The 21,205-nt window shown below is 36.4% G+C and overlaps 1 protein-coding gene across 7 annotated transcripts in view; it reads left to right on the top strand.

Annotated features, from left to right (window-relative positions):
• Window positions 1-21,205, top strand: part of ANKS1B (ankyrin repeat and sterile alpha motif domain containing 1B) — a 432,952-nt gene that overhangs the window by 228,982 nt on the left and 182,765 nt on the right. For 5 of the 7 annotated variants that reach the window (XM_062585821.1, XM_062585830.1, XM_062585788.1 and 2 more), the window contains exon 1: window positions 2,620-2,820. In XM_062585821.1, coding sequence (XP_062441805.1) covers window positions 2,620-2,820 — 201 coding nt within the window. Of the gene's footprint in view, window positions 1-2,619; window positions 2,821-21,205 lie in introns of those variants that run through there. The other 2 variants (XM_062585768.1, XM_062585759.1) reach the window with 1 other exon arrangement.

Here is a 21,205-nt window from a genome sequence, read left to right as displayed (position 1 = left end):
TCCGGTTTCAATTTTTCTGCTTATTGCGGAAGGCAGAAGACAAATACAGGATTCTTTTTCAAATGAATTCATGATTACTCAGTCAACTAAAAAAAATTTAGCAAGAAAGTTTTAATTCTCATTTCTTTTAAGATAATTCTGTTGTCAGTTTGTTCTCTGAAGAACTTGCCTAGCCTTTCAAATTTGCTAATCCAAGGGAAATCCACCGTATTTCATCTCAATAGAGCCTACCTTCCTCCTTGCAGCATAGCTGTTGACTGGGTGCAACCCTGAAAGGATTATGCTCCATCACTGTACAAACTTATTGACTGACAGCAAAAAAACCTCTGATAAGTAGGGAAGATTTACAGATAGGTGAGAACAAATTGATGTATATCTCTGTGAGACCTAGATTCCAATTATGTTATAATATCTACTTTCTCTGAAAAGAAATGCATTATCCATTAATCTGATTGAAACAGTACTCTTATCAAAAATATGTGCTCTATGTTGCATATACTCACATTCTGTTGATATTAAATTCTTGAGAACATTCCTATAAATTCATTCAGCAGAGCAGTTACCTCTTTTGGTAAGCCTTCAGTATTTTCTGAGATGCCTAATGGACTTTTCTTATTTTATGTATTGATGTATCAATAAGAAGAACTAGATTAATCTAGGATCTCACAGAAGTGTGCAACTTTCTAACCTCATAAAAATCTTCTATGGCTCACCTAAAAGTATTCTACAAAATCGTTATGTACTTCAGTTTGAATCAAGTGTTCAACCTATATACAGTTCTTCCCAAACTTTGTCTCCAGATAACCTTCATTCTTGTCTGAAAAACAAACAAACAAACAAAAAACCAGAAAACCCCACCAAAATAATAAAATAGCCTTTTGGATTCTTTATGCAAGCAGCAATACTAGAGAATAAAAGGTCATCCAGTTTTAGTCCAAGGCCTGGCTGGATAGCTTTTCAGGTTTTACCAGTTAGTCTTATTGTTGATTTAAAACATTCGGGTTAGTTTTGAGTCCATACTGCTAGTGCTCAGGAAGCTTCTGCATGTCCTTGCAAAGAGTTCTCATTCTAAAGTGGCCATTTGAATGTGGGTTTGTATTTTTTATGAAACAGTTTTCCGTCATAATATCATCAATCTCAAATAATACCTTTGACAGATACCTACAGTTTCCGTATGATTTAAATTCCTCTTTGGAGTTGGTCATTGCTTGAGATTCACAATGGACAAGAAAAATAAATAAAAAAGTAATTAATGTATTCAATAACTGAAGACCGAGTGGAGTTCTTAGAATTATACTCTGAGTATATCTGATATCTGCCATTTTTGTTGCTAAGTCCTATAACCTTTGATCCTATTGTGAAAAGTTTAGTAAACATTCCTCTCTGAATAAAAGTGTCAAGTGTTTCTGTCTTGAGACAATCAGTCTTGGAAAATAAATATTGCTGGAAAATATATCTTGAGATATTTAGTAACTTTTTCAGGAAATAAATTTTTCCTTTAATATGAAATTTATCATTTTTTCTTTAATTTTTCTTAATATTATAGTCAAGAAAATATACATCCTCTGTACAAGTCATAGCAAGCTTATATGTCTGCCTGCTATCATTCATATTTTTGTAACAAAATGATATAAACTTAAAGTTTTATTTAGTAAAAATAATTATTCATTTGAAGTGATGACCTTTTCAAGTTGAATTATTTCACGTGTTGGCATGAAGGTTTCCTTGTGTCTTATAATATTTTATGGTTGAAGAAATCATGCAGATAATCTAATTACTTTGACTAAAATTATTGTGCAGTTTATGTCTTTTGCAGTACTATAGGAGAGAAACTGTAAAATGTACTCATTACTGATTCATTAAAGGGTTTTATTATTACATAAGCAGAAATACAGACCGCTGCAAATGCTGTATTAAAAGAGGAAAAGGAGATGCACAGAAAACCATGCCATAGGCTATGGCTTATGTTTTGCATTTTCTAATGTCTTGTGAAACGTAAAAATCTACAACAAACAGATATGTAAAGCGTAGCTGGTATGAAGATTCTATTCAGATTTAAGTGCTCTAGGTTGCTTTTGAATCTTGCTATTTTCTACATTTGTTTTGACTGCTCTCATCATTCAAGATTGACGCTTGGATGGGTGTGTAGGAGGAAGCAGCAGCAGCAGGCTTACAGCTTGCAGACAAAAAAAAAATCTGCCTTATCTGATGGCTATTATTGAAAATGCGAGGTGTAGCCTAGGCTGGGTAATGAAGGGGAGCGAGCGAGGGGGAGCAAGGAGCATGGAGCTGCATACTGATGAGTGTAGGAGTACTTGATAAAAAGAATTCTTGCTGCTGGCAGTGCATTGCTCATTGTGGAGTATTCCAACAATCACATATAACGGAGAACAGCTTAGCTGACAGCTTGATATGTTTTTTTTTTTTTTTTTTTTTCCTTACTGTATGACGTACTGGTCTGTAGTAAAGATTAATAACTAAGAAATGTTGAGCTAGGATCAGATCTTACGCTGTATACTGCCCTGTAAACTATGTTTTACATCTGACTTTTCTGCTTGCTGAAAACATTAATCTGTCAAGCTGGCGGGCTCATTTGATACCAACTTTCCCAGGAACACGATGTGGCAATGCCACCTCTCAGCCCAGGACTACCGCTATTATCCAGTGGATGGTTATTCGTTGCTTAAACGCCTCCCTCTTCACCCTCCTACAGGACCCCGATGCCCTGTCCAGACAGTGGGACAATGGTTGGAAAATATTGGGCTACCTCAGTATGAAAACCACTTGCTGGCTAATGGATTTGACAATGTGCAATTTATGGTAAGAAATCTTCTGTGCATAGCTGTGTATGTACACTGTAGCTGCCTTCTTTTTTGTCTGTCTCTTCTGTGATCATAAAAACCTTAGAGCTATTCTGCATTGCACTAAGAAGATCTGTTAGTGTTTCACTTTTCTATGTCTAGCTAAATTAATATATAAGCTCTCCTATGATAAACTTCCAAATTATACATGTTACAAAATATTCAAGCCAGGAATCTGGAAAAAGAAAAACTGCATATATAGGTTTCTTTCTTAGAAACCTTTCTTTCCTTCTCATCAGTCTTCAGGTTATAAAAGAAAAAACGCATAATTCTTTTAATCCATGCTCTGCAGGAGGCAATTTTACAACATCTAAAAGCTATACACACCCCTGTCTGCAATATGTCATGTTATTACTTTTATTTAAACCTGAACACTATCATAATAATAATTCAATAATATGCAATGCCATTCTTGTATTGAGAGGTATTTTAATTATAGATAATAATTTATTAAACTATGCTATCCCTGTAAGTGGTTCTGGATGTCTCAGTTAAATATTTTTGCATCTTAAATCAGGCTATGAGATTCACTTGTTGAAACTTGTGCCCTGTTTGTAGAAGTAATGCTTTCCTTTAAATAGTTCAATTTTCCTATTTTAACTCTAGATATTTATCAGGAATATGTGAATGAAGTAAAATTTTATGTACCTCAGAATTTACTGTATATCCATGAGGTATAAAGTGACACAGACCTGACATATGCAAACTTTCTATTGAAATGAATATTGACAGTAGAAAAGTAAGACTGTTATATAATCACTCTTCTGTCTGCTTCAGTGTTCCCATTACTTGCAAAAATCCTCACTACATTTATTATAAAGTATCAGATCTAAAAGTATTATTAATCACCTCTTATTTAAGGTATTTTTAGTAACCAATGTATTTCTTGAAATAGTTCTAACTTTTCATAACTAACTCTTGGCATATGAGAAAAAGAAATAAAACTTAGCAGGAATATTATGACTATAAAACCATCATTTGAGTTCTGGTTTTCCTATTTGATTTATTTTGCCAATATCATCCTATGCCTATGGGTTAGTGATCAGAGAAGTAAGGGACAAATTCCTGTCGTTTTCACATTAGAGTAGTGTGGAGGTTTCTCCCGGTTTTTGCATGGCTGCCATGTGATCTTTTGCTTATGTCAGTAAAAATCGTTAGAATCTTTTCCTTTCAATAGACTTGAAAAAGCAGACCAAGCTGCGCAGAGCCCGCGCTGTCGGCCCAGTGATCCGACAAAACGTTCCAAAAGGCGTTTCAAGCCCACAGGTTCCCCCCCAAAATGCACCCGTGAATGCTTACATACATATCGGAGCGTTAGTTACGTAAGCGGCTGCTCGCTCAGTCCCGAGGAGATGGCCGTGGGGAGCGGTTCACAGGAGGCTGTCGGTGGCGGAAGAAGCGCGGCAGGGTACACCTGCCCCAGGTGAACGATGAGCCCCCGCAGGAGCTCCGGGAAGAGCCGGGGAAGGCTTCCCGGGCATCCGCCGCCTCGAGAGGCGCCTGAGCCACGTTCTCCCGGAGTTTACATAAGACCCATTTCCTAAATCCCTTAGGTGTGCTTACATAAACATACAAACTCTACATGAGATTCTTCTATGAGATGCTCAAATCAAACTTCTCAGATATCAGGCGGCTTAAGCTATGCCTGCATGCTTGTGTGGTGGCTAATGTCCTCTGGTCATCCTGATCTAATCCTTTTCTGAAGCACTTCCTCCTTAAATATACATTACAGGTAAAACACACAAGGACTCTTAATATTAGTTTTGGTTGCATGTATATGTAAATGGAAGATTAGACCCTTATATCCGATGCTAAAGCAAAAAGCTGTAAATTTTCCAGCAAGAAAACAATTATGTCTCAGTAATTTCATAATTATTAATTTATTAGTTTCACACAGTTTAGCATATTGTTACATATTTCAGTTTATTGTCTGCATCAGAAATTGAATCTTTCCAGTATTTTACTGGGGAAAAAAAAGATTAGAAAATGCCAATTTCATTATATATTATTCACTTGAATATATTAGCATTATGTAATGTAAGCCTCTCCCGAAAAATTTAAAAGTATTTGTTAAAATAGTTTACATTTTAGTCAAAATTTGAAAGTATATAGGGAAATGGGAGAAGAATGACCTCATATGTTAGTAGAAAAATTCAGATTTCTCCAAACTTAAATGTGCTATAGTCTTCTTTAATATGAGAAAACTGGTTTAGCTTTATTAAAATTGCTTACATATTAAAATATATTTTACAAGTTCCTTAAATTATACAAATGTTTAAAATAGGTTATTTGCTTATTGAACAATTCTCATATTTCAATGCAGTAAAAATCAGTTAGACATGTTTGTTCTTCATGCTATACCATACTCCTGCTTTTGTTTTTCTGGAAGCACATTCTGACCTGCATTTATTCATTCTGTTGCCTAAGCAACAACCATCACACTCCTATTAAGTATGATGTAGTAGTACAGGTCTTACTAGACGTTCAGAATATGAGAGGGAATATCACAGTGGTATAATTAATGTCCATAGAAAAACATACATCTGAGAACAAATATATTCTATTTAGAAAGCTCTCAACAGCAAAATCCTACTAATTTAATTAACATTCTAGTTAAAAGGTGTTTTTCAGATAAAAGGATTTCATGGTTATTGTTCACTGGATCACAGAAATTAACTCCTTGTGTTTAGTCTCCCTTGGGTATTTAGGAAAGGTATGCACTTAACTGTGCTTAGCTTTAGGAAGATTTATTCATATTGCTTAAAGTGTGTGGACTTTCTAATAAGAAATAGCCTGTTTGTTATGAACTTTTCAATGTGAATATTTTTTCCATAGGTCATCAATATATTTATTTAAAACTGTGTTGAAAGATAGTATTAAAAATATTAGTTGTGCTTTCTTTAACTACTCTGTTTCAATTTACAGAGTATATGTACACATTTCTGCAAGTGAAATTCATACACACTATTAGTATAGTGCAAGAATAACACTTTTATAAGATTTAGTAGGCCCCAGCCAGATTCAGTCGCAAGGCTTGGTTCACATATGCTTATAAGAATCAAATCATACTTGAATACATATATATGTATATATATATATGTATGTATGTATGTATACACACATACAATTATTATTAGCTTTGATAATTTTAATTTGTCATATAATGGGTTACAATATCCTTCATGTAAAAGCTAGTAGTGACTATTTTGTGCAGTGATACTCTGTATTTGAAGATGCAGATAATACTGCAAATTTGACAGTATAAAGGCTGTTTTGCAGTTAATTCCCAAGCGCCAGAGAACAATTAGATTAGTTGTAAATTGTAGTATATACTCTAATCTAGATAGAAACACTGAGGAAACCTAATGACTCGGTTAATATTTTTTGACACATAGGTCCCATACGTATCCCTAGTGCAAGTTATAGACTTTATGCAGAATTACAGTCTTCCATAACTCCATCTGCTGAGAAAAGAAGTTGAATTACAGAGAAATAGATGAAAATATACAAATATATGGGGTCACTGCCTTGCATGTAGCTCTCTACAACTTTGGTGCTTCATCAAAGACTCCATTCAGGATCCATAGAGATAAAAGCAGTTCAATCAAATGACTGCTCACTGGGGACTAGTTCTGATTAAGGACTGCATATGACTACCTATTTATAAGTTGCTCTAATCATTTAAGATATTTTGAAATTGTATCACTTGCTTAATACTGCAGTATGATTACAATAATTTCTATTGTAAAGATTTTTAAAACACTATATAAGAGAAACAGGGACCAGGCATCCAGAAAGAGTTAACAGAAAAATATGAAGCATTTGATCACATTTTTTGATATTCCAAATTATTGTTCACTAGTAACAATTAATAACCTTAGGCATTTGACTCTAGACTCTTAAATTTTTCCCCTGCTAACTGTGAACTTATATACATGCAGCTGAACCCGCTAAATACTTAAATGGCTTACATTACCTGAGGAATGAAATATTGCCTAAATATTTATAAAACTTGTCTTTTTTTACTATTGGGGAACTGAGGCATAGAGTGATTGCAGACTGGAATTTAAAAATACTTAATCATTTGAGACCAACAGGAGCTTGAAGTAGCTGCCAAAGTAATATCTAACAGATCAGTTCAGTTGCCTAAAAATAGGGATCTAGTACCGTTTGAGATACTGTGGGGAATCTGGAAGATCCAGAAAGGTTGGCAGATATTACTGAGAACCTAAAAGACATGCAGGCCTTTCTTCATTGGCCTAGTGGGATACCACGGGGCATCTCACATGCCTGTACAGTCCTAATGCTTATGCAGCTGACATGAGTCTTAAATGTTGTTCTACGTTACACCGAGCTTTTCTAGGAAATGAATGTAGATTCCTTGAGTTTCCACTTGGTATCTTAGTTGCACACACATTTTTTTTCCTTCTAATGGTTTACTGCATCTATATTCACCCTGGGAACGTACTGTGCAAGGACAGGAAGCTAGCTCTTTTGTTTCTTTTTGCTTTCACTGTGCTAGGCAAAGACTTCTCACTTCTAAGTATCCTTTTTTGAAATAAGTTTTGAGTTTCCCTCCCTTCATTCCTTCCTTCCATCCTTCCCTCTCTGCTTCCCTCTCTCCCTCTCTTTCTCCCTCCTTTCACTGGATCTGGAGCTGAATTTGCCTGGATTCTACCTTCTCACAGGTTTCATTCCTGGGATTTGCTGTCCTGGAATACCTAATAATTCTTCTTATCTTTAATTTGTGGAGGATTTTAAATTGTCTATCAATCAAGTGTAGAGAATAGACAAGTCAGACAGACATGACTTTATTTCTTTAGAGAGAAACATACCCGAAAGAAATTCTTTATGTGCATTGTTTCCAAGTCCTATACCTGTAGAGATCATTACAGCTTTTATCCACAAATACCTGGTACAGAAATTGATGATTTGGGCATGAGAAGGAAATTTGAAAGAATGAGTCATTCTGCTAACACCCTTCTTATATTAGCCATGCTGTAGAAGATGAAAAACAGGCCAGTGTCTGAGAAGGGTTCTAGTCTTTAGTGACTTTAATGACTTTCAGGAGCTGGTTCCTAAAGTGTTTGGGAGAGGAGATCTTCCTTTCCAGCATTCAGACTCTGAGCAGTCCAGGCCCTTAATGGCTACTGCAGTAGCTGCTGAGGACACTCATGGAATAAGTGAAGTGTAAGAAAACTACAGAAAGTACTGTCTGCATGTAATTACCCAGAGATGATGAATTTAAGAATTTGAGTGATGTGTAGCAAGCCACGCTTTTAGCAGAGAGGAGTAGAAGGAAAACAAGCCCTCCTGATGATAGTTTAAGATTTTCTACTTGTCTCTTGAAATCTTTAGAATATATGCTGGGAATCACATGTTTCACTTCCCTCATCTAGACTTCACTTGGACCCCCAGAAGTCTCATGGTAGATCTAAAGTGCTTGCCACTAAGACTGTGGAGTTCTTCTCAGTGCCAGTGTGGGTTTCACCCTGAGCCAAGTGGCCTTTTGTCACTGCTTCTGAGTCCCCCTTGACCTTCAGCCTGTGTAACCCCTTATAATTGTCTCCTTAGTCCAAGCTATTAGGCAAACATAGAGTGGGGTATGGTTCACATTCAAATATAGACTTTTATATGTGCACTAGGTATCTAGAATCTCATTGTAGTGAGTGGGTATCTAGGACTCAATTCAGTTCCTACATATTGGATCACTTGAGATGTTTGAGCCGTCTCCATAGGGCTAGCATGTATAATACAGGATCTATAGGCAATACATGTTCATCTGGAGCTTCAGTTTGAGTCTAGAGAGTGTACACTACAGCACCTCAAATGACTCTAGATTCTTATTTAGGGGCAACTAGATGAAGAACCTAGTCAGTCATTAAAGACAATGGAGCATAGAGTGCATTTTAGCTGACTGACTGACTAACTGTTAGCATAATGATTTTAGGAGAAATAGAAGTAACCTCTGTTGATCAGCTGAATCTCTCTCTAGGCCTCATCAAATTTTTTTGACCAGATCTCTAAACTAGGAGTGAAGTCCTTAAGCTATCAAGTAGACGTAAAAGTTTAGATATCTTAATCTGGGCTAGAATCTACCCAGTGCCCTCCCAAAAGAAAACAAACTATTGTTATTGGAATATTTTCTCCTTCCTCAGAACATTCAGCCCTGAGGATTCAGGATTTTCTTTTTCATCCTAGCAGGGATTCTTCTTACTGTTATAAGAGCTGCAAAGTTGAGCTCAGGTGGGGACCAGAGATAAAGGTTCTGCCTGTCATCCTGCAACAGCAGCAGGTCCAATAAACAATCTCATTCTGCATGCTCCAGTTAATGCTTCCATCGTGGTATTCCTCAAGTTAGTCCAGAGACAGAAGGGCTTATAAATGTCCTCCTCAATACCACGTGTGCAAATAATAGCTTGCATTGTCTTTCTATCCCGAAGTGGTCTCAGACCACTTTTCATCATCCTTGTGTGAACTACATGCAGATCTGGAGAAGCAGTGCTTATCTGGGCATACCCAAGGGTATCTGATTCATGTTTATATATATATATATATATATTATATATATGTATGAACGGTGTATATATATGTGTGTGTGTATTTAAAAACAGAGCCACTCCAGGCTACTGACTGATCCTGTACTTAACAAAGGACTTTATGAAAGTTCTGGCAGTAATGATTGCTCAACATAGAGGGAAAAAAAGAAAAGCAGAAACAAGACAGAACATTTATTTGTTTTACCCAGATAATTGGTTCATAAGCAACCCATCTCCAGACAGATTGTTGACTTTATCAAGACATCCTGACTATGGTGGAGTCCGTCAGAATAAGAATGTATATATTTTCACCTAAACCTGTTCCAACAGCTTTGTCTTAAAAGTGCATGATCATGGATGAATTTATCTGCCTGCCTCCTACAAGAACAGTTCCAGATGTTTCTGGATCTGTTAAGTTAATCTTTAAATTTTAAAACTTTTTAAAATATAAATCTTTTAAAATATTTAAGTTTTTCTGACTATTCTGGAATATTTGGCCATCTCTACTTAAATGAAAAGCATAAGGTTGCACATATAGTGCCCACAGGTAGGACTCCAGGCTGCACAATTGATGGCCCACCTGGGTGCCAAAAATTGTGTGGGATGTCCTTCCACTCCCGTCTGCCTTTCAGGTTAATAACATACATTGCCTGTCTGTCTCTTCAGCTGGGAAGCTTGCTACCACAGTCTGAGAGCAAAGAGCTTGTCCAACATACACATCAATGTATTGGGCTCAGGCTTACCCTCACCAGACAGGGTCAGTCCAAACATTGAAGGGCACTGCATACAGAGTCAAGATTACAACTTACATTAACAAGCAGGGTCCTGCAGGATTTGTTGTAACCCCTTTCATCTCTTCAGGTTCTTTAGGACAAGTCTGTCTAAACTTTTTGAAATTTCCGTTGCAATCAGTTGGGAGGCAACCACAAAGTGCGTTTTTTAAACTTAGGTAATTCTTCTGTGGTGGGTATTTCAAACATCTAGGTTTGACAGTGTGCTCCTGAGTTCTTAATTAAAATAGCTTACACTTCCTCCCAAGACGTGCCTAATAGCTACATATTATCTTTGTTGCCACCCCTTTTGCTCTTAAAAGCTTTTTTGAATATTTTCACATTAGAAGAACTGAGTGACTTGGTGTGGTTATGCTTTCGTATTGAAGTCTTTTAAAATGAGAATGCAGGCTGATAATTTTAGGACATGATTCTACAAATCAAAAAAATATACAAGCAAGTACAATATCCTTTCCCTTCAGCATCTAAATGTGCATCTATTTGCAAAGAATAAAATGAAAAACGTCTGGAAAAATCTAAATGAACTTTCAATGCACATTGCATATGCAAATTACTTCTAAACAAAAATTATGTAAAATATAGTTCTTTGAAAAAAAATGATACAAATTAAATTATTTCATGGCACATATCTGTGTGCGTATGGCTGAGGCTGAGGCCTCCACCTGAGGGCTGGAGTTAGTCCCCTCTGTTTTAACAATATATCACTGTTGTGCTTGAGCTAAAAGCACACTCGGTGCAGACACTGAAAATACCTAAAAGGAGTATTCTGAGACTATACATGTAAGGAATTTTCTCTTGATCTCAAATACAAGCTTATGAGAAACTAGTAGCAAATTTTTCATATAAAAGTTAGCTTGATGAAGCAACTGAAAACTTTGTAAATACAATATAATAAAGCTTGCCATTTTAATAACTCTGAAAATAAGAGATACCATGCCAATACAGCACTCTTGCTATGTATTTAGTTAAGATCAAAACCTCCCAGCTGATTTCACAGCCAAAAAAGACAATGGCAAAACTCCAAGAATTAGAAATGTTGGTAAATAGAATGATGTGTATAATGCTATTCTTCGTAACTTAGGAAAGATATGGAAAACATGATAATGTGAAAAATCAAACAGATACTTATGCAAATGAAAACAAACAGAAGCTATATCTAAAAAATGATAAATCTTGAGAAGTTAGGCAAATAAGCAAAATGCAATAAGGAAAAGATTAGAGAAAATGACAAGGCATTAACTATGCAAGTAAAATGAATTCAATTTTATAAATGTGTTTTAGCTAAAAGGAGCATTAAAAACATTATGATCACTGCTAGAACTCATGAGAAGAGTCATTTTAGCTATAGCGCAAAAAGCAAAGTTCAAGAATTAGTGGAATACAGGGAGTGTTAATGAAGACCACTGAGATATTAGAGCACCAAGAGAGAGAGAAAGCTCATACTGCAAGCAGATAAAAGAATGCTTAGGTAATGAAAATAAAAGAATGATCTGAGCTGGGAGATATTTGTTGAAGAGTTAAGAAAACTGAAGTGGGAATACTGGATCCTTCACTGATCATCTCTGAGAACTCTTGGAGAATGAATGAATTAGTAGTGGACAAATAAAATGCAAATATAGTACTAATATATATTCCAGATCACAGGATTCATCCTGGTATAGTTTACCAGCCTCCTGTTTGTCTTCAACCTTTCACCATACCACTAATGCCTTGTTCAAGCAAGAAATTGGTGGTGATGTTACTAGCCATAGATAGTTGCTGTCATCAGTACTGAGTCTGGTGAGGAGAAAGAGGAGGAATGACTAGAATGTGGCAACGGGGTGTGATGAGAAGAAAGACAAATGAAGGAATTGTGCAGTTTATGGGAAAACAGTGAAGAAACAAATGTCTTGTACAAAGCGTTGTGCCTTGTGTAGATGAGAAGCTTTCCTTCCATCAAAAATGATTAAAATTTCAACAAGGGAGAGAACCTGTAATCTTGCTAGTGTAACTACAGCCACCTTTTAAAAGCCTTTCCAAGAATACCAGAACTGCCACACAAGCAAGGCATTGCTGGTAAAGATATGGCCTGACTTCTTCTAAATTTGTTAGGCACACAAACTTTTTGTCTTTCAGTTTAGAGATCTTCGGTTTTCCCACACATTGGTGAAAACTATTGCTTCTCCCATACCTTATGCTCATGCATTTTTTTGAGGACCAACTTCTGGCATCAGTTTTGACCTTTGTCCTGACAAAAGAAGTGAAGCCAGTGAAGCTTTTACGAATGTGCTATGCATTCTGCCTCTTCACACACGCTCACACACAAAAAGAGCACCAAGGTGAAATATTCATAGAGCTCAGAACTAAACTGGAAGTGGAGAGCTGCAGTACCTCTGCAACTGCAGTTTATTCCTCCCATTCATATGTCTTATGATACAGTCTTCAATTACAGGATTCTCTACTGATTTTTTTTCCCCTCAGGATGATGCCTGCCTCATTCAGTGTACTGAAATTCGAGTATGCATGAGTGTACATTTCAGAGCTACCTGTTATTTTTATTGTTAAAAATAAAATGTGTTTTTATTTTTCTGATGTTGCATTACTTAACGATTTTAAAACCTTAGCCCAATGGTGGTTTAAAACAATGATGAGACACCCTCCCCCCCCCCCAAAAAAAAAAACTTCTCTTCTAATTCAGCAGTGATTTGCAGTTGTCTAGCAATGTTCATCTGGAACGCTGGGATTATGTTATCGTTCTGAAGGATTTATACATCCAAATGTTCTTCTTGTTTTTGCTCTTGAAACGTTCTTGCTTTTTCAAAGCAACATTTGCATTTTAAAACTCAGGAAATGAAGAGTTAGAAAAGATGAAAGGAAAACACTTGAGAAGATAGTTTGTTTCAGGCAACAAAAAATTAATGTATTCAGCTAGAAACACTCCTGTCATGATTTTTCAGACAATGAGTACGCTGCATTGGAAGTCACCTCTAAAAATTTTGTTCTGAGTGTTCTACGTGAGTCTAAACAGAGGTTCATTTCTAAGGAATTTGACGCTCTTGACTTTTAATGGGAAAAAGATATATTCTTCAACAGCTAAAAGTAAGGTAACATCCCAGTGAAGATGAAACAAATTTTCTTGTCTTTGCTGTGATTTTATGCCATGTAAGCATAATTGCTTGAATTAACAGCAAACTTGTATTTGTCATGAACACGAGGTCACATAATGAAATTCACTTCTGGTATCTGGTCTTGTTCTTAGCCGACTCCTGATGAAAATGTATTTTCAAGAAAATAAATGCTACAAATGCTACTTTATTCTCCAAATAATTTAATCTTGTAGGCTTTTAAAACACCACCTGAAACATTTCACACAGTTTACTTACTATCTAAGATATTACATTCATACATTGCTTGCCATCCTTCATTATACTCCAGTTACCACGCAGATGGGATAAAATCTCCGAGCAGCAATAAACTGCATTTGTTTTAGACTGGTTTTCCTGAAACTGATGGTAAATACAATTGTTATACATACAACCCATTACTTATTTGAAATCTCATGTTTCAGGCTTTTATGAGTATTATTTTATGCAGCATTTTATTGAATTACTAGAAACAGAGTGATGTAACATTATTGATGCCAACACAAATGGGCTAAATTTGCTAGATGCATCATACCTGCTTTATAGTTGTTTGAAAAGTCTCTGGCTGCATAATAATCTTGTGAACATTTTATGATTCAAAGACTAAATTAAAGGCAAGTTTTGAAATAGCATGAGTACAAATATGCTGGATAAATGCCTATCAAATAAATAACCTTTCTGGTGTAAATCCCAAGCAATATTTTCTCTGAATCCCTAGTTAACAGTCATGAATTGGTTAAAAATGGCCTTCTGTGCATAATTCCCCGTTACAATTAAGAAAAGGGAAGAAAAAGTCAGCATCTAAGTCACTGAAATCTTATGGATCAAGTTAAAGAATACCTGAGCAGCAGGTTAAAGCTTTTACAATCTCTTAAGTGAAGGATTGTTTCTGGTCTTCAATAACCACACTATTTAATAGCTTTTTCAATGCTTCTCCAAACAGCTTCCCTTTTAGTCACATAGAAAGCTCACTTCTTTAAGTTAAGATGGCTTTTCTAAGGAAATAATAGTTCTTTGCTGCTATGCCACATTTAGATAAAAGATTGCACAATAGTAAGTTGGTTTTTAGCCTTGATCCATTTTTAAATATAATATGAATATTATAGTTCTGTTAGCTTGTCTGAACTCCCTAGACATCCCTCTTGTTGCCAGAAAGGAATTATAAATTGACAATACAAGTTATTTCATTTCATTTTCCAACTCTCTTGGAATTTGGAAATATATTTATTCTGCCCATGAACTTTTTATTTCTTGTTGTTCTAATTTTTTAACTACTTGTTTTATTGCCTTTAGATATAGCAGACCTTCACTTTCTGCCAAGAATAATAACTTTATGCAGCAAGAGTAGACAGTTATGCCAAATAACCCAAATACAAAACAGATCTTTGATCCCCTGCAGAAAATTTTTGTCAGTAAATTTTATTGTTCATGTTTATATGGTATGATTTCTCTCTGTCTCTTAACTACATATATAATAGCACCTTGCTTCATATATGTTTTTGTTTAACATGCGTACTGATTTCTTTTATTCATGAATAATAAGAAATGGCAATTTGTGAGAAGAATAAGGGAAACTCTTCTTGGTAGATGTGGTAGAATGGTCTTTGGAGAATGTATAGGAATATGTCTAAGGGTCTATTCTGGGATCAGTCTTTGATTTGGAGTATGACTTTGGGGAAGCTATTTCTCTGTTCCCTTAATTATCCAGCTCATATTGCTGTGCCCACATATGAAATCAACTGAGAATCCTGGGATAAAAATATGTGTATATTAAGAGCTATTTGTTGCCAATTAACTCAGTGGCCTTGGAAAGTACAGGTTTCTAAGTAACTGTAGTTGGAAAGAACAATTTCTCAGTGTGGAGCCTGAGTCAGTCACCTGAGTCATATCACCTGAGGAATCCCATTTAGTTAGTTAAATTAAGTTCTGAATAAATTCAGTGAAAATGATGGGACTCAAGTTAAAAATATTGCATGAAAACAAAACAAGTATTTAATACTTATTAATGTTTCTAGGCCCCAAACAAGATGAATCAGGAATGTTTTCCATGTATGAGCTAGTTATATTTTATTTTAAATTACTTTAACCTTTAAGTCATGCTCTTCATTGCTTCTGCAAGCCAAACTCATGGCAGAACCGGTTCCTAGCATTTCCCTTTCCCTCCAGCTCGTGGAGCTACCTGGGTATCAGTCTTTCTTCCTCTTTATTTCAGAAAGTCTCTACCTCTGGCCCCTTCCACCAAAAGGCACCTCTGTTTCTGAGCTCTCTCTCCCTGCCATAGTATCCCTGCAGCCCAGACTCTTCTTACATTGCCTGTCTCAGTGGAAATAACTCTCTCTCTCTTCTCTCTCCAAATCTTTGCCTCCTGTTCTTCAAGCTGAAAGCTGGTCTCCTGTTTTTCAGTGCAGGTTTTGGGAAGACAGCAACACAAAAAAGGAAGGGAAGGAGGAAGGAAAAAGGAACGAAGGAAGGGAGGGAGGGAGGAAGAAAGGAAAAGGGAAATGGAAAGGAAGATTTCTTCACATTTGAGTCTGTTTACTGACTTAACACATTCGAGGAAGTCCTGAACAGAAGGTTTGACTGACAAATCTTTGAAAGCTTTTACATATGCAGACAGGCAGAGGAGCATTCAACTGGATTGTCGTCACAGAGACATTTTTATCACTTTGTGCAAAGCTGGACATGTTGTCCAGTGCACTTTGTAGTATCATATTATTCAGATATTTTCATTTTCCAAAGTTTCTCAGGCTTCTTGTTTACCTGGGCAGTTAGGTATAAATTGAGGCAACTTTTCTTGACAGAACTGTGGTGTTGAAAACTCTTTGATATCCATATCCAAGGGAAGAAGCAGTAAGGCCAGATTTGCTGAAGTGTGAGTGCTCACCACTAAAATTGAATTTGACCATAATTCTTAGAATAGGTAACATTCTGTGAAGATAGGTGCCTGGTACTCACTACATTGAAAGAAAATAATTGCTACATGTAGGCATTGAGAGGTAATAGATTTTTTTTTCAAATTCTGGCCTTAATCAGTCCTTGCTTTAGATCTTTATCTGCTTAGTGGGTATAATAATATCACCTTGCCTTGCAGGAGTCTTATAAAATATTTTAATTACTTCTTCAGAGCTGTCCAAGTATTATTTCAATGAAAGTAAAAAACTATGCGACAAGAAAATGAGTCATGCTTTCAGTGGTAGACTATATATAAAGACATGGACCCACACAGAGAATGATAAAAGCTAAAAAAAGAAATGTCAGTTATCTTATTTCATAAGTACTATCCATTCCCCTGGATTGAATTCATGGATTATTTGGAAGCATAATTATACTGTATGTGTAACAGGATACATACGTGTCCTGTGTTGGAGGTGGGGGTAAGTCAGTGTTGAACAATCTTCTTTCTGTGACTTTGCAACATTCCTTTAACATGTTATGGGGATGAGTGGTTCTTTTTTGGTCTCTTTTATTCATTGTAGCAACCTTCTCTTTTAAGAAAGTGTACTGAAATATTGAAATTACATTAAGTGAAGTTACATTGTCTTCCATAATTTTGTGTTGCTAGATATAGAGCACATACATTTATTATCTAATCATTTGGTAGCACTGATCCCTTTTGAACCTGATATTAGAGGCAGAAAAGGCCAGTGAGTTTCAAAAGTGTTCGTCACAACTGTTAGGAACACTTCTTTACTGCAAAGAAAAGTTAAATTATAAGACACTTGCCCCCAAAGATATCTGCAAGATGTCACTAAAAAAATCAATGAATTTATATAGAAAGTTCCTAAAGGTTAATTGTCAAAAGTAGTATCCTTTTGTAGAAAATGGGCTGATAGAAAAGCTCATTACAGTAGAATTATTAAAGAGGATGCCAGAGAGATTGTCCTTGCATGAAGGTTGCCCTACGACTAAAGGAAATGAAGTATCAAAATCACAGATTACCTGATTTTAATGGTCAGTGATGTCCCAACATGCATACTTGGAAAAATTAGCTGTGTAGCAATGCTGTAGAAGCCTTCTATAATATTTTGGGACTGCATCAGCCTGCACATAGGTAATAATACCCGGAGAATGTGTGAGGCTGTCCCCTCATTAATTTTGAGCATATTTACTCAGATTTTTAGGAAAATAGATCAAGTCTGTGGGTCATAAATAGATAAAAGCATAAGCTTCCCTTTCTATAAAAAATCTTAAAACCAAACACTATTTGCTTGGCAAGAGGAAGGGTTCAAAGGGACCTGTCAAAGGGCCAGTACTGTGTGTATAAGATCAAGTATATGTAACTCAGCTTCACAGCTAATAGACTGGAGATAGGTTAATGGAGATAGGTTAATGGAATGCATAGTTTGGTTACTGAGAACTCATTTCTTGAGTTGGACAAATTTTTTCTTGTGTTTGCTGAGTATAAAATATTATGTTTCTCATTATATACATAAATATGGACTAGTATAAAAATGTCATATTCAGTGACTAATTTCTTAAACATTTGTAATTTCCAACTACTCAGCTATGGGTAGAAGATACAGAACTATGAGTAGCTGCAGGAATTAGTGCTTTTGTGTTATATCTCTGATAAACAGTAGTAGAATATTTGTAAAGGAGTAGAAAATGTTTAAATAAAGGGAGCAAAGCGAACAGAAAGAAAGGATATAGTAATTGATGTATATCTGAAAATAATATACACATTAGGAATAAGTAATGCCGGGAGAAAAAGTAGGTGTGAAAAGAGGAAGCAAATAGAAAAGGGAGAATTTACACTCTTGGGTGCTCACACAACCAGAAATCTAATTTTGTCTTTGTCTGTTTGTTTGTTTCTTTCTTTTTTTTTACATTTCAGAATTATAAATGTTATTGTTATATGGTAAGATGTTTAAAGATTGCAAGCAAACTCTTTTGATGACTGTAATAATTAATATATTATGTTGGATCCAGACAATAGCTGCATAGTTTGTCGTACGTTCTAGGTGAAAGTTAACATGTTATTGGTGACATAACTAGGTGATACTGCTTGAAATGCTGTTGTTTAACATAACACGACATATATTGTCATGGATTAACAAAGAAATAATAAGAAATGCAGTAATCAATAGATCACTGCAGAATGCACTGCTTACTTATCACTGGCTACGCAGCTATTTTCCAAATCTGAAACTTTCTACAGACTTAGTGTAAGTGGAGCAGTTTTCTCCTGTTTCTTGGATCAGTTTTGCCTTGCTCAAGTATTTTAGGGATGAGTACAGGGCCTCTCCCCTTCCTGGAGAGGAAAAAAATGTCTTTTCTTCCATGCACTTGACAAGTCTGGGCTTAGTATCACAATAGATTTTCTGTAGAAATTACTCTTATTTTGATGCTTGCAGAATATATCATCCCAAAGTTAATTTGGAAGAAGGCTGGCCAGGGTTCCTGCCACCTCTGCAACACACAAGAAATAAGTTTTGCAGTGTGAGGATGATTCCCTGCAACACAGAAATGAGATGGAAAAGCCGCTTCCAGCAAATGCTGGAGAGCAACTGAGCCTTGTGTATCAGTCCAAATCTATGGTGGACTTGTACTTAACAAGATCAGGTCTGCATGCAGTATATGTAGTCTGGCTAAATACCCATATGCTTAACTCTAAATTATGCCATTGATAAGAGCAGAAAAATTATCTAAGACTAATTATTTATACATTTTGCTGTTCTGAGTGTTCAGCATTGGCCACAAACACAGACGCCTAACCTATGAGTAAGCAAGACCTTTGATCTCACCCAGTATGGCCACACTCATGATTCCTGAGAACCAAAACCTTGCTTTTCCAGCCTTTTTTTGAGGCACAGCGGCTGGTCAGTGCCGAAGGTGCGCTTCCCGGTGCAAAGCAATCGCTCTCGAGGCCTCTGCCCGTGCCGTGACTCCTAACACGGGGCTGTGCAGGGCACGGGAGGCGGCCGGCCAGCCGAGCGACAATTAACCTTCCTTTATCACGATATGGAAACGCGTTTTGGCAAATTGTTATCCGAGAACAATAGCACCATGTAGTGACATCAAGCACATGGGATCAGATTACAGCGATCTTCTCGTCGCTATGGTAACAAGAGTGGGCCAGCAAAGTGAGCCACCCAGCTGCCGAATTGGAAAGAAAAAGCAAAACACAGCCCACTTCCCATGCGAAATGAATTACAAGAACAAGTCAAGGAAGAAAAGAAAATTGTCAACCCTTAATCAAATGTTCTTGTATTTTTAGAAGGAGTATGAAGAAAATGGAGACCATCTCAGTTTATCTCACAGGCTTCAGGGACTTGGACTGTGGTATCTTTGCACATACCATGAGAATAAATCACAACAGTTTGTATGACAAAAATCACATGTAACAGAAATCTCTTTTGTGTACAATAGGAGACAGTACTGTATTCAATCCCAATATGCATTCTGTCTGCCTTAGCAAACAAAATCTGTAAGAATGCATTAAAATGGGTCTCGACATAAAGTGATACAAAGAAAACATTTCATTTTTTCATTTTTGGAAGCTGCACCATATTTTTATTATATTTAATAATAATAATACTTAAAAAATAGCATGTTCAGTTAACCTAATAGCCTCCAGTTACTAGATCCAGGAAAGGATTTGGACATCTGAAAGTTAGGCAGTCACTTCATTTTGCAGTGCATGGAGTAGGATCCAAACAGCCAAGTCAGGCATCTAAGACGATATTAAAAGAGTAATTAAGTGCAGCTATTGGGTGAGCATTGCCATTCTTGACTTTTAAGTTCCTGACTCTGGAACGGGGATCCCTGCATTTAAATCGGACACAAAAGACTCTGCAGAAAGCAGTAGCAAGGTAAAGACCCTAAAAAGGGTGTTTCCAATGCTAGGCAGGGGAAGCCAGTAAGATATTCCAAAGCAGAAGTTATACCTGGAAGTTTTGTGTCCCTCTGCAGCCCTGCATTAGACACCGTTTGGAGGCTGGATTTGCCATATTGCTCCCTGGAGCTCAATATCAAAGTTGTCCCTTTGGATGTTGACAATTGGCTCACTATTTTCTTTCCAAATATGCACTAGAAGCATGACCCTGTAGCTTAGGAGTTAGGATACTCATTTTAGGGCAATAGTCCTGAATTTTAAGCTTTCTGTCTACTTTTTATATGTGGCAGTCACTGGATATAAACAGGAGACTTTTATCAACAGCACTAGAAGGCTGACTTAACACACCCAGCTGTCATTAGACTAAAGAATAATATTCATTTCTAGCTAATGCTCCTTTCCAGCTTCTCTAGCTTTTAACTTAACTGCATAGTAATTCAGTTTCAGTGAGACTGGGAAAGGATTCCTCCTTAATTCCAGAATGCCCTTCCCTATCAATTCTTGCATAACTTGTTCTCTTTTTAGGAAATCAAAGATTTGAGTTTAAGAAAGACATATGAATCTGGTCTCTCACCTTCTGAGGGAATCCTCTGATGGCTGGGCTCTGATATGAAAAAGAAAGATAAAACAGATCCTCCTCCTTCAGCCACATTAAAAAAAAAAAAAAAAAAAAAAAAAAAAAAAAGAAAAAAGAAAAAAAAAAAAGAAAAAGAGCAGCTGTCAATTCGCACCCTGCTCCTGTGGTTCTGCCCTTAGGCAGGCTCTGCGAATTCCTCCCAGATCAAGCGCTCATGGTACCAAAGTGGAGGAGGCCCTAGTTTCTAGATTCAATCTAAGGCAAGGTTTGACATAGTTTCCAAGCTGCTCAATCTGTTTTTACACAAAGGTAAAAAATGCAGGTGTAAATGGAGTTTAACTGTAGGCAGGAGCTGAACAAGGGCTTCCAACACCACAGTCTTGACCTCAGGGGATAAATGTGTTAAGGCTTAAGCATCTTCTTGATCATATGTTTTCCTTGTTGCTATTTCACAGAACTCAAATGTGAATTAACTCTTTT

This window comes from Rhea pennata, chromosome 1, assembly GCF_028389875.1.
Source record: "Rhea pennata isolate bPtePen1 chromosome 1, bPtePen1.pri, whole genome shotgun sequence".
Taxonomy (NCBI): domain Eukaryota; kingdom Metazoa; phylum Chordata; class Aves; order Rheiformes; family Rheidae; genus Rhea; species Rhea pennata.
The sequence above is the reverse complement of the archived record's forward strand: the minus strand, read 5'-3'. Positions and strand labels throughout refer to the sequence as shown.